Source organism: Rhipicephalus microplus, unplaced genomic scaffold (assembly GCF_043290135.1).
Source record: "Rhipicephalus microplus isolate Deutch F79 unplaced genomic scaffold, USDA_Rmic scaffold_204, whole genome shotgun sequence".
Taxonomy (NCBI): Eukaryota; Metazoa; Arthropoda; class Arachnida; order Ixodida; family Ixodidae; genus Rhipicephalus; species Rhipicephalus microplus.
The window spans coordinates 220,001-232,500 of record NW_027464775.1 but is presented as its reverse complement, the minus strand read 5'-3'; the positions used below and the strand labels follow the sequence as shown (position 1 = coordinate 232,500).

General features: G+C 42.5%; 1 protein-coding gene across 1 annotated transcript; it reads right to left on the bottom strand.

Moving 5' to 3' along the window:
- Nucleotides 1-1,364: 1,364 nt before the first annotated feature.
- LOC142792088 (zinc finger SWIM domain-containing protein 3-like) lies at nt 1,365-6,386 on the bottom strand. The gene is made up of 5 exons (XM_075885595.1): nt 5,587-6,386; nt 5,327-5,435; nt 4,396-4,627; nt 2,362-4,266; nt 1,365-2,094 (listed from the first exon to the last, which is right to left on the bottom strand). The coding sequence occupies exons 1-5, from the start codon at nt 5,832-5,834 to the stop codon at nt 1,787-1,789; spliced, it is 2,802 nt and encodes a 933-aa protein (XP_075741710.1). The 5' UTR covers nt 5,835-6,386; the 3' UTR covers nt 1,365-1,786.
- Between the last annotated feature and the right edge of the window lie 6,114 nt (nt 6,387-12,500).

Genomic DNA, 12,500 nt, shown 5'->3' with positions numbered 1-12,500 from the left:
GGTGCGGCCGAGCCCGGACCAGCGTCGGGACCTTCCTGTGGAAAGCCACAGCTGTGCATTTTCCGTGGGCTTCGCGCCTGAGGTTCTTGCTTCGGCCGGCAGAAAACAGCCAACTCAGAACTGGCACGGACCGGGGGAATCCGACTGTCTAATTAAACGGTGTGTCTAAAGGTACGTCGGACGTACCCGAATACCAAAAGCTAAAGGTACGTCCGACGTACCCGAAACCGTGAGTCTAAAGATACGTCGGACGTACCCGATTACTAAAAGCTAAAGGTACGTCCGACGTACCCGAAACCGTGAGTCTAAAGATACGTCGGGGGTACGCGAAACTGAGTCTAAAAAAAAAAAAAAGATACGTCGGACGTACGCCGGGAGTTGCCGGGTGGGTCCACGGCTACCGCGTACCAATTTTTGCATATATACGAAGAAACGAGCCTTCGTGCGAGCCTGCTCACGTAAAAGACTGACAGGGAGCGAGTACTACCGGTGACAATGGAAAACTTAGAGCATCGCGTGGTTGACGAACGGCGTCGATGTCGGCGGTGCCGTTCTCTCCTAGCAGATCTTTTGAACGGAAAGGGGGAGGCTCGCACGTAAGTACAGAGGCTGATGTCCTTCCCTCGGCAGAGCAATTTTCGGGCAAAGAGTTCTGTGCGGTACTCTCGCGAACGCGGTTTTGTGTGATATGCGCCTATGTAGCCAGCTGAGTTTGCACGAAAACCATTCTGGGAGCCGACCTACTCGCTGACCTTTGAAACCGTAACTGCGACCGGCTCCCAAAAACTAACCAGCGCGCTTGAGTCCACGAGGTTTCCAGATGAGCGGGTCGTTAGCTAATTACTGCAGGGAAAAAAACAAGATGTAAGATTTTTAAATGCAAAGCATTTCTTAGCAAACCAAACGAATTTATTTATCTGGTTAGCCAAGTTAGATCACTAACTAGCTAGCCGCCTACGCCTGGGTGCTCTCATGATCTCCTCCTTAGCAGGTTGCAAAAACGAAAAAGACAGGCCAGATAGCATTTTAATGCTCTTATTATACATAGTTTTCACGTGACATCACAGACAGGTTCTCTGCACTGGGTGCTCCGAGATAGCGGCAACCGTGACTTTTTATGTCATTAGAGAGTACCATTGCAGAGGAGGACACACAGTTGTTCGGTCCCCGTGTTCTTTTGTGATGTCCCCACTTTCTTCTGTTCGCAAGGCGCGCTGTGGGGAATCAAAGGAACGCGAAGGGCACCGGCACAAATCCTATGTCACCGTTTGAGCTAACCCAGCATCTCAAAGTAGCTGGGGGCCCTAAGATGGCGGCCATGGTGACGTCAATGCAAACTATGTATACAATGAATGAATTCAGTGTTCACTGAAGGCACAACTAATGCAAGCTTTAATCAAAGGATCACAATTGTATGAAGAATAATAGGAACAAATACACAGACACACAATACATGTAAATGTCACTCGCATGAAACAGCACTAAGCTTTCTTCCATTTTTTATAAGCATGCCAGTGGGGCATACACTCAGCCATCTTTTGTTGTGCTTAAGCAAACCCTGCTTGCGAGCTCCCCTGCTTGCGTAGAAGCAAACCCTGCTTGCGTAGAAGCTTTGGAGCAATTCTGCTCATTTGTAGCATTAATGTAGTAGCTTTCACAAAACGTAGCAGGTTGGAGTAATTTTGCTCATTTGTAGCATGTATGGACCAGCTTTAACAAAATATAGCACGTAGGAGCAATTGCAGCAGGTTTCCCATCGCTGTGTTCCACTCACGGAGCAGCTCCTTTACATTTGGGCTGCTGCTACACACTTCGCACAAAACCAGGAACTATTCCTGTTGCGGCTGCTCAGTGAAGTACAGATTTGGTGGAACCAACACAAACATAAGTCACAAATCACAGAAGGGTCCTCTTCTAACAGGTCCCGACATTCGTTGCATTTCCACTTTATGGTTTGCTTCTTCACCTTGACTGTTGCCAGCACAGCTGTCCAGCCGTCTTCAGTGAAGTATTTCTGGACACAGTCAAGGTGAACTTCCTCGTCGAGGATTGTCTCTGGAATCCTGGAAGGTATGGTTTCCACCTGGTCCTCACCTGTAAAAATTACTGAATAAGTGTTCTGAACCTGCCATCAGATGGCTTTAAGGTACAACAGAATGCTATGAATCTGAACAAGGGGAACTTATTTCTAGGGCTCAGGTTTATTTTGTGAATTGAACACTCAATATTCTTACAGAATGTAGCTGTAGTTGCAGCCCTATAGGTGATATCAGACACCTTCGTACTACACCTTAGATAGCGACTGAAGTTGCAACAAAATAGGAAATTTAAGCATAAATAAAGGTAAATCTCACAACTCACCGAGTAGCAGTTTCCCCTGCTGAACCTCACTTAGCAGGCCCTGAGGAACTAAGCAACTTAGGATCCTGAGCTCCTTTTCCTGAGGAGGCAGATCGCGAAATGGCTGCAGTGTTGCTGCTGATTTGTGGGGTCCCTGCCGCCGTCGTGGAAGCCCAATAACGGTTTTCTCCGCCCCTTTGGGTCGACCTCGTGACTTCACCTTAGCGGGCACTTTCAGCTTTCCGAGGCGTTCGCGCATGTAGTCTGAAGGCCCGGCGCTGCTTGCAGGGGCCAAGGTATTCTCGCGTGGCTGTGCCTTTCTCACTTCATCAGGAGTTTCGCATGCACCTGCATTATGGGCACGCTGCTCTTTCTCAGGAGTGGTATGAAGTGGTTCTGCCCCGGTATGGCTTAAAGGTGCTTGAGGCAGATCTGGTTGATCATGTGAATTATTCTGATCTGCAGTTTCAGACGTGTCCCAATCCTCACCTGATGCAGCTTTGGGTGACTCTGCATTCTCTTCTACGGACACAGTCAGCTCCAGCTGGCGTCTGACTTGCTCTGGTGATGAAGGGGATGAGGCTTCATGACGCAACACTTCCACGATTTCAATTTCGCGCCCTTGCTCCCATGCCTCAGAGAGTGCCAACAAAACTTTTAGACGGCCCTGGTATCTTTCACCTGTTTCTTCTGCAGCAAGTTGAGCTATGTACTTGCATGTAGGAAATACCTCCCTGTATTTCTCATGCTGCGACATTGGCCTCCGAGGTTTTGCAGCCTGCTCCGAAATGGAATGTTCAGTTGTGCACTTCTCTTGAGAAAGGAAGGCTCTCTGATGACAGTAGTAATATGCCTTGGACCACCTTTTTAGAAAAAGTTTGTCATCAAAGAGACTAATGTTCAGAGTCCGCCTAACTGCAAACACATGCCGGCATGGCAGTCTCATAGCGTTCCAAAAGGAACAATTGCAGTTAGTTTTTGTTGTTGACGTGTTGCCAGACGACGCCTCGAATGTGAACACATCTGCTTTTTGGTCACTTGGTACTCGCTTGGCTGACAGGTAGATCTGCTCCCTTACAAGCTTAAAGGCATAGGGAGTCAATGATTCCTGATACATAGCTTCTTCAGGGCTAGAAGGTGCTTTGCAAGGTCTTTTGGATATGCTTGTCAATGCTCTGTGGTCACGTTCATCGCTCAAGGCGTTCAATACTGTGAAAAGTGAGCACACAAACTCTTCAAGGGAGCTATTCTTTTTTATAACACTTTTCAGTTTTGCGTTCAGACTTTCAATTCTGTTGTTGGTAGTGTTGTTAAAGTTTTCAGACATAAACTTGGGTCCAGTGTACCACTCATCCTTGATGGGACGCCAGTTTTTGTCATAGTAAGAGCGGATCTCTTGGCAAACATTATTGTCAAATTCCAGTTGAAGCTCCTCAAATTTTTCACTCGATCGTGACAGGACCATCTTCTGGAGCAGTGCCAGGGCTTGGTCCCTTTCCTCTGCAGTGATGTTCATCTTGTTGCAGGCAATCTCGCGTCGAAAAGTCTTTAAAGTGTGGAACACACAGATGAGCACCTTCGACTGCGGGAAGCTTTCTTTGAGAAGGTCACGCTCCAAAAGGTCCTTGTCTGCCATGACACACTTTACTTTTGGCCAAGATGGGTGCAGTTCCTTGAACTTTTCCAACATCCATTTGATAGTGGGTGCAGACTCATTCACAAGAATTGCAACACATACTGTCTCTGTGTCTCCATTGGAGTCTTCAACGTGCATCACATAGACTGGTGTTCGTATTTCTAGAAGCTTGTAGGTGGCATCAATTCCTAGGAATTCTGGGTAGGCATCCATATTTGACAGCATAGACTCATTGGACAGCAAAATTCCTTGGAAGTTTTCCCCATCAGCAAGGATGTGGTAGTCTGTACCTGTAGAAATAAATTTCATGGTCTAAATGTAAAAGATTTGGCCGACTGTACATACGAGTTTCTCTGAAGCCCACTGGAAAACCCAGATGCAATTATTTAAAAACTTGTGCTACAATATCAGGTGCTTACCATGCTCATTTTGCAGAAGAGCTGCAGTCTTAATGAGGTCATTCCTTGTCTGTGGTCTGAGGGAAGAGGCCGCATTGCTCAAGTCTTTGAGCAGGACAAGTTTCCCCGTCTTTTCTTCTATCCTTTTCTTAACCAACTTCTTGTTGGCATGCAAAGCCAAGAGCTGTGTGGCTTCCTCCTTGGCCCCTGGTTCTCTTAATGCTCTGGTTTGTGGCAGGTGGCTGTAGAGTAACTGCAATAAAATAAACTTTTCATTCAATGTTAAACTGAACTACATATGCAATTATAGGTTAACTGCATTATGCAATGTCAAGCTCACAGAGTGAAGCAAACAAGTGCAGACAACATTCTGCATATATGGCATCTAGGTTCTTAGCACAAGCAAGCTCACTTCAATCTCACCTTATCATGCTTGTAACTGTAAATCTGTGTTTCCTATATATGGCTCGCATGTGATGTCAAGGACACAGTTCCTGAATGTAGTAGCACTGTAGAATGGCGGCTTTGATGACAAGCAAGTTGCAGTTAATCTGCCTCAATGTAATAATGATGCAGCAGGAATTCCTCTGAGTGTGAATAAGAAATGAACCTGCATGTACTGCTTTGATCCCATTAATTTGACATCGCAAAACTTCGCATCCCCTGTGCTGGTGCTACCAGCTCAATGAGAATTGAGCGAGAACATTTTGCGCGATCAAGTAAGCACGTCAAACATTTCGTCAAAAGTATATTTCAGTGGTGCATGTCACCCTGTATAACCTCAAAACTCAGGTTTGTTTCTGTGAAAAAACAGAACTGAACTTCACTAACCAATATGAACAGGTAACAGCAAAAGCTGTATTGGCTTAATTTAACAACACATGGTGAGGGATGAAGGACAGGGCATTAAGATACTGTCGCACACTTTTAAGGATGCTTAGGAACTCCATACCTTCGATAACTCATGGTTGTGGTCCTCATTCATTTCAATAACCTCCAGGAAGTTCCCATCGTCAGAGGCCCTGCACTTCACGAACGCCGGACATCCAGCCTGAAAGGTGCTGAAAGTGATCCGTTGTCACATGCTCAATGTCTCTCAGGAAACAATCGTCTAAATGCATGATGTGTACAACGCAACCACGTCGCTGACCATGGTGGATTGGCAGCACAGAAAGAAACACAAAGGAAACAATGACCAGTGCTGGCCCTCACCTGGTATCTCTTTCCCCCTTGCTGCGGCTCTTGAAAGACTTGCCCCCCTTGATACAGCAGTAAACCACCTGATACATTCCAAGTCGTTCGTTCAGAAAACGCTTCACTTTGGTCTTCGCCGCTGTGACAGTTCGACAGTCACGTTTGTAAAACTGCACGAACTTCTCTTCACTGTATCCTTTCACAGCAGCTTCCAGTTCCCTGAACGTTGGAAATTTGTCCCCAACTTTCATTTTGCTGCCAGCCATCACACGAGCTGCGGAACGGGAACACTTGACTGGCGCCGCACGTGCTGCGGAACGGTCACCACAGAACACCTGTAACACGCTGACTGAAGAGACGGGAGAATGGCGCCACACAAGTAGGACGGATAAGACTATGGATAAGACAGACTCACAGAACACCTGACAGACTCGGACGGACTCCAAGAACTGGATTGGAATGGATTGATTTGTACTACTTGCATCGAAATCGACCCGATGGCGAAAACTTTTTTTTTTTCCTAATCAAGCGATATAATAGCTGCGTGTAAACCACGGAGGAATAAACATTTCCGTGGTATAAACCAAGCTTGAGTAGGCGAGAAAGTGCAACCCGTGCAACGTCTGATGTAACCGGTGCAACGTCTGCGCGTCCAACTACAAACTCGTTGACGAAAACTTTTTTTTTCTCGGATCCGCGCGTCTAAGAGGTCAGTCGTGCGAACTGCTTGAAAACGACGGACGGGCAGGTGGAACTTGAGTCGCTTGAGTGAAAACTTGCGAGAAAGCGCACGTCGGACGTACCTTTAGCTTTTAGTATTCTGGAACGTCCGAAGTATCTTTAGACTCACGGTTTCGGGTACGTCGGACGTACCTTTAGCTTTTGGTATTCGGGTACGTCCGACGTACCTTTAGACACAGCGCTAATTAAAACAAAGCATTGCGAGGGCCGTTGATCGGTGCTGACGCAATGTGATTTCTGCCCAGTGCTCTGAATGTCAAAGTGAAGAAATTCAAAAAAGCGCGGGTAAACGGCGGGAGTAACTATGACTCTCTTGTGGTAGCCAAATGCCTCGTCATCTAATTAGTGACGCGCATGAATGGATTAACGAGATTCCCACTGTCCCTATGACTATTACCTGCGATACATTAGTGGTGCAGGTGGGCCCCCCCCAAGGCCCTTCTCACATTCTGTCCCTATGACTGCCACCTACCGGCCGGCCGAGCTGCAGCCTCACTGGTACCTCCCGCTTCGGGGCCTTCTGCGATCATCAAATCTGTAAGTAGTCCTCTAAATTTGCTCGCATGACCTTATAAAGGCTTGGAGCGTCTCGGGCGATGCGAGACGGGCGTTGAAGCGACCGCAATCTGGCTAAATCAACGACGCACATCGCGGTTAGGGCTAGAGGTAGCAGCCACTGGCCTCACTTCGAACAAATTAGAAATTCGGCAAGAAAAAGTTGTTTCGCACCTTGAAAGCCACTCTCATCGCTCCTGGGACGTTCCGAAGCCTCGCCGCTACCATCTCGGCTTGATTCAGCGAGATACAGGAGATTTATCAGCAAAAATCAACTTTCTTACCACGTGTATGCGCCGGTATGGGGGCTGCCATCTTGGCTGGGCATAACTGTAGAGCCTGCCCCCTGGAGTTCAAAGTTCGATTAAAAAGCAATTGAGCACATTAATTATCCGTGATAGTGTTAAATTGTGCAGAGGAAGGATATAGGGTAGTGAGCTGAATCTGGCCAAATTTCGACCGTCGAGAAGAAATTAACAATTATTTTTTCCCACCATACGACCTTGTGGGGGCCGCCATCTTGTTGTGGGACCCAACCATTTTGAGTATAGCATTCATATCTCGGCTTCTAGAGGCTCTGGGATGATAATTTAGGTGTCAAAAGATTCGTTTAAATGTGGAGATAGACATAAAAAAAACCGCGAGAGCCTAGCACAATTGAGAACGCCAAAAAAAATTAATTATTCAGGAGACATCTTCAGTGTTGCCTTCCTACTAGTTTTTTTTGGCTAGATTTGGCGGAACATCAGCAATTCACAAAAACAGCTAGGAAACTTCCAACTATTGCAATCCGAACCGAAAAGGGAGGGACACAGGATTACTCGACATCCGTGGCTGCTATTTTGGGTGAGACTACCCTGGTTTCGCTGAAAGGTAAACATGGGAAAGAACAAAAAAAATTCAGTGACAAAAGAGGAAATGTTGAGAAACAGCCCAGCGGTAAAGGCAAAGACGAATATAAAACAACCACTAGAAAAAAGAGCCCCGGGGGCAGTTACCGGAAAAGAGGACCACACTCTAACACCTATAGATGATGGTGATGATCAAGGGAGTTTGACTACAGTTTATTCAGAACATGAAGACGACTGGTGGTCTTCAGATGACGAAGCTCCGGAAACAGGGGAGAACCTCGCACAGGATAGACACCTCAGCTCTAAAACCAGCACAAATAAAGGAAGGGAAAAGGTAAGTAAATCTACACTAGAGGAAAACAAAGAGACACAGTCTCAACCGAATTCGGCACAGGAGAAGACAGATCGTAAGGATCATGAAAAACACAAAGATGAAGGAATAGATCAAGACAGTACAAAGGAGACTTCTAGGGCAAAACAGCTGTTAAAAAAGTTAATGAAAGTGGACAAGTCCTTTATGAAGGCGCTCTTGGCATTGGCGGCTGGAGATCAACAAAAGGAAAAGTTAATAGACAGGATCATGACGGAATTTTCTAGGACAAAAAATTTGGCATTGGAAGCCACCCATGAGGTAGCGAGGCTAGAAGGTGCCAGAGACAAAGAACAAAAGGCAACGACAACGGTCGCATCATATGCGGATGCGGTTAAAGGTAGGACGAGCACGACAACAGAGGGTAACCAAATTTCCCATCTTTCACAAACGCAAAAGGATGAGAATGAAAAACAGAGAGCCAAATTTGCACTTTTAGTCACGTCCGAGACGTTGAACACAGCAGAAGTACAAGCTGCCATAAAAAAAAAGGATAGACCCACAGGAGCTCGGGTTAAGTGACCCAGAAATGCGAGAGGGGAAGCGAGGAATGGTAGTGTCAACCTCGTCAAAAGAAGGATTAAAAAACCTAGAAAACCTCATGGAAAACGACCCAGAACTCAGAGCAAGAATGAAAACGCAGAGGCCAAAAAGTAAGAAACCAGAATTAAAGATTATTGGCATAGATGAAGAACTCACATCTGAGGAAATAATTCGGAAACTCATTTCACAGAATAGATTAACATGTACAGAAGAAGATATAAAAATAGTAACCACATGGCAAGGTAAAGAAGGAAAAACGGTAATCGTAAGCTTGGAATACAGAGCTTGGAGACAATTGCAAGGTAAAGAGCAATTAAACATCGGATGGAATAGGTGCCGAGTATTCGACAATACTTATGTTCCAAGATGCACCTTCTGTGCTAAATACGGCCACACACAAAAATGGTGTAGATCTCAGACGCCGCGATGCACTGAGTGTAGTGGCAGACATCACTACAAAGAATGCAGAGTTGAAGATTACCTATGCAGCGCCTGCAAGCAGGACGGGTGGGAACCAGAAATGGTAAGTCATTCCATGATGTCAAGGGCATGCCCTACTTACAAAGCCAGAAGGGAGCAGGAGCTCGACAGAATTCTCCGCCAACTTGAGTTAACAGAACTCTAATTAGACAGGATACGCAAGCGGTATCCAAACGACAACTCCGGGTTTAGACAGTCTTTTCCCTCGTATAAAAAAAAAAAAAAAAAAAAAGAAAAGAAATGGTGAATACAAAATTAAATTCAACAGAAAAATTAGAAATGATACAGGTTAACTTAGGCAGGTCCTTTAAGGCGAATCAGAATTTAAGCATTTATCAACAAAGGAGAAATCATCATATTTCATTAGTTCAAGAGCCCTATCACTTAAAAGGTAAAATTATACCATGTTCAATAAAAGATAGAATTATTGCGCATGAGGATAACCCAAAAGTTGGCATCATATTCCACTCAAGGGTAACCAACATATTTCCAGTACAAATAGAAGAGGATTTTATTGCAGTAATAATAAAATTTAAGAACAAACAACTTCTCCTAATCAACTGCTATGCAGCACCTAAGGGGAACATAGAGAACCTACTAACTAAAATAGAGAACGTGATTCAAAAAACACATATAGAGAACATTTTAATAACAGGAGATTTTAATGCAAAAAGCCACAGTTGGGGAGGTGACAAACTAGATGATAGAGGGGAATTAGTTTTAGAGTTTATTATTAAAAATAACTTAAACTTAATAAACGACAAGAACAGTGAACCAACATTCCAAAATTCAAGGGGCAAAAGTTGGATCGATCTATCTATTGTTTCAAACAATTTGATTAGGGAAGTTAAAAATTGGAAGGTTTTAAATGAACCTTCATACAGTGATCATAAATTCATCAAAATAGAAATATTTGAAGAGGCCAAATTACAAATGTTTAAAATAACTAAAACAGGGAAACAAAGAGCATTAACAGATTTACTAAAGATGGATTGGGAATTACAATCACGAAATCTGAATAATGTACAGGAGGTCGAGCATTTAATACAAAAATTTTATAATACATTGGAAAACTTATACAAAAAATATGAAAAACGCATTACCAAGGGAAAAGGTCAAGAGAAAAGCTGGTGGAACCTGGAACTAGAAATACAAAGGAAAAAAGTTAGAGCAATCAAAAGACGGTTCAAAAGAAGTCGAGGGGATATAAGAGAAATCTTTAAAGCTCAATATTATGAAGAACATAAATTATATGTAGAAAATATTGCACAGGCGAAAAAGAAGGATTGGGAAAATTTTTTAGCCAAAGTAACGAGGAATCCTTTTAATATAGGATACAAATTAGCCCGGAATCAAATTAAAAAAGCAGTCATTATAAAAAGCATGATAAAAGAGGACGGTTCATCAACAAATTGTCTTACAGAAACAGTCGACTATATTATAAGTAAATTATATGATTTAGCAGGAGAAAACGAAGTAAACGAAACAAAAGTCGAAGAAGAGGAAATAAACAATGACATTGAAGATGATGGGGAGTTTACGCAACAGGAAGTGGAAGCAATAATTAGGAACCTAAAGAAAGATATCGCACCAGGACCGGACAACTTAACAACGGAATTTATTCAATTAATAAATCAAAAGCAAAATACCTTTTTTGTAAATATATTTAATTGTTGTTTAAAACTAGGATATTTTCCTCAGGACTGGAAAGTATCAAAAATAATATTGATCCCCAAAAAGAAAAGTCAGAATACACCTGCAGATTACCGACCAATTGCAATAAACTCAATATTCGGAAAGATCCTAGAAAGCTTACTCAAAGACCGCATATATCACTTCTTATACAAAAACGAATTATTCCCCAAAAATCAATACGGGTTCAAGCACGATACCTCGACAATTCAGGCATTAGAGAACATAAAGAAAAAATTAGACCAAGCTTCTCTAGATAAAGAGGGAGCTTTGATTATATCAATGGATATCAAAAATGCATTCAACACCATTGATAAAAAAGAAATAATTAAGTACTTAGAAGAAAATAATTGCCCAAAAAATTTAATAAAATTAACCAATGCAATCATGACAAATCGAAAAATCTCGTACAAAAACGAAAACATTCAGAAAATGTATTGCCTAAGAAAAGGATCCCCCCAAGGATCCCCATTAAGTCCATTACTATGGACCATAATGATTACAGAGGTACTGAGGGAAAATTACCCAGAAAAAACATATGTGCAAGCTTTCGCCGACGATATCACAATAATAATTAAAGGAACATCTAAAAGAAAGCTACAAGATAAAGCAAACCAGACATTAAACATAATACAAAAATGGGGCCTCGAAAAAAAGATTGAATTCAATGCAACAAAAACCGAATTTATGGTTATTAAAGGAAAATATTCAAAAAGCCCACCAATACTTAAATTAGGAGACAATAAAATAAGAAAGGTACAGCAAATGAAAATATTAGGAGTAATCTTAGATGAAAACCTGTCTTTCCTTCCGCATTTAGATTATATAAAAGAGAAAGTGTTCGACTTGTCAATTAACTTAAACAAATTTACAGGTAAAAACAGAGGTATTAAAAACAAACAACTTAGGGAAATATATGTAAGGGGAATGGAAAGAATAATAACTTATGCAGGCCCAGTCTGGTATAGAAACATTGGCACCATAATCAAAAGATTGAAATCAATACAACGGAAACCATTAATATCGATAACTAAAGCCTATAAAACAGTTTCAAATAATGCATTAAACGTCTTAGCTAATGTTCCACCAGTACATCTAAAATTAGAAAAAGAGATAGAACTACACAACATTATCAAAAATGGAAAGCAGTTTATTTGGAATGACAAAATTTTCGATGCGGATTCTATTACTAAAAAAATTGACAAATGGAAAATTCATCCGTCTAAAAGATTAAGATTTAAGTTTAATAAAGAACTCAATCAAGAAACAGATTACAAAATTTTTACAGATGGTTCAAGCAATGAAATTGGAGCTGGGTCAGCTTTTGTAGTTATGAAAGAGCAAAAATTATTAGACACCAAACAATATTCATTACCAAAGTACAGTAACAATTTTGAAGCAGAAGCTATGGCTATAACCAAGGCCATAGAATATATTAGTTTACAACAAAATCGAAGCACCTATCATTTGCTGACAGACAGCCTGTCAGTCCTACAGGGGATAAATAATCCAGAAAACCTCAACCCCTATATATTTAAAATTAAGCAACTGCTCCAAAATGCTTCAGTAAACAACCAAATTATTCTAACATACGTAAAAGGACACAGTGGAAACATCGGCAACGACATAGCAGACGAATTGGCAAAAAAGGCAATAAGATTCGGAGAAGAAGTAGGGGTCCAAATTTCTAAGAATTTTAT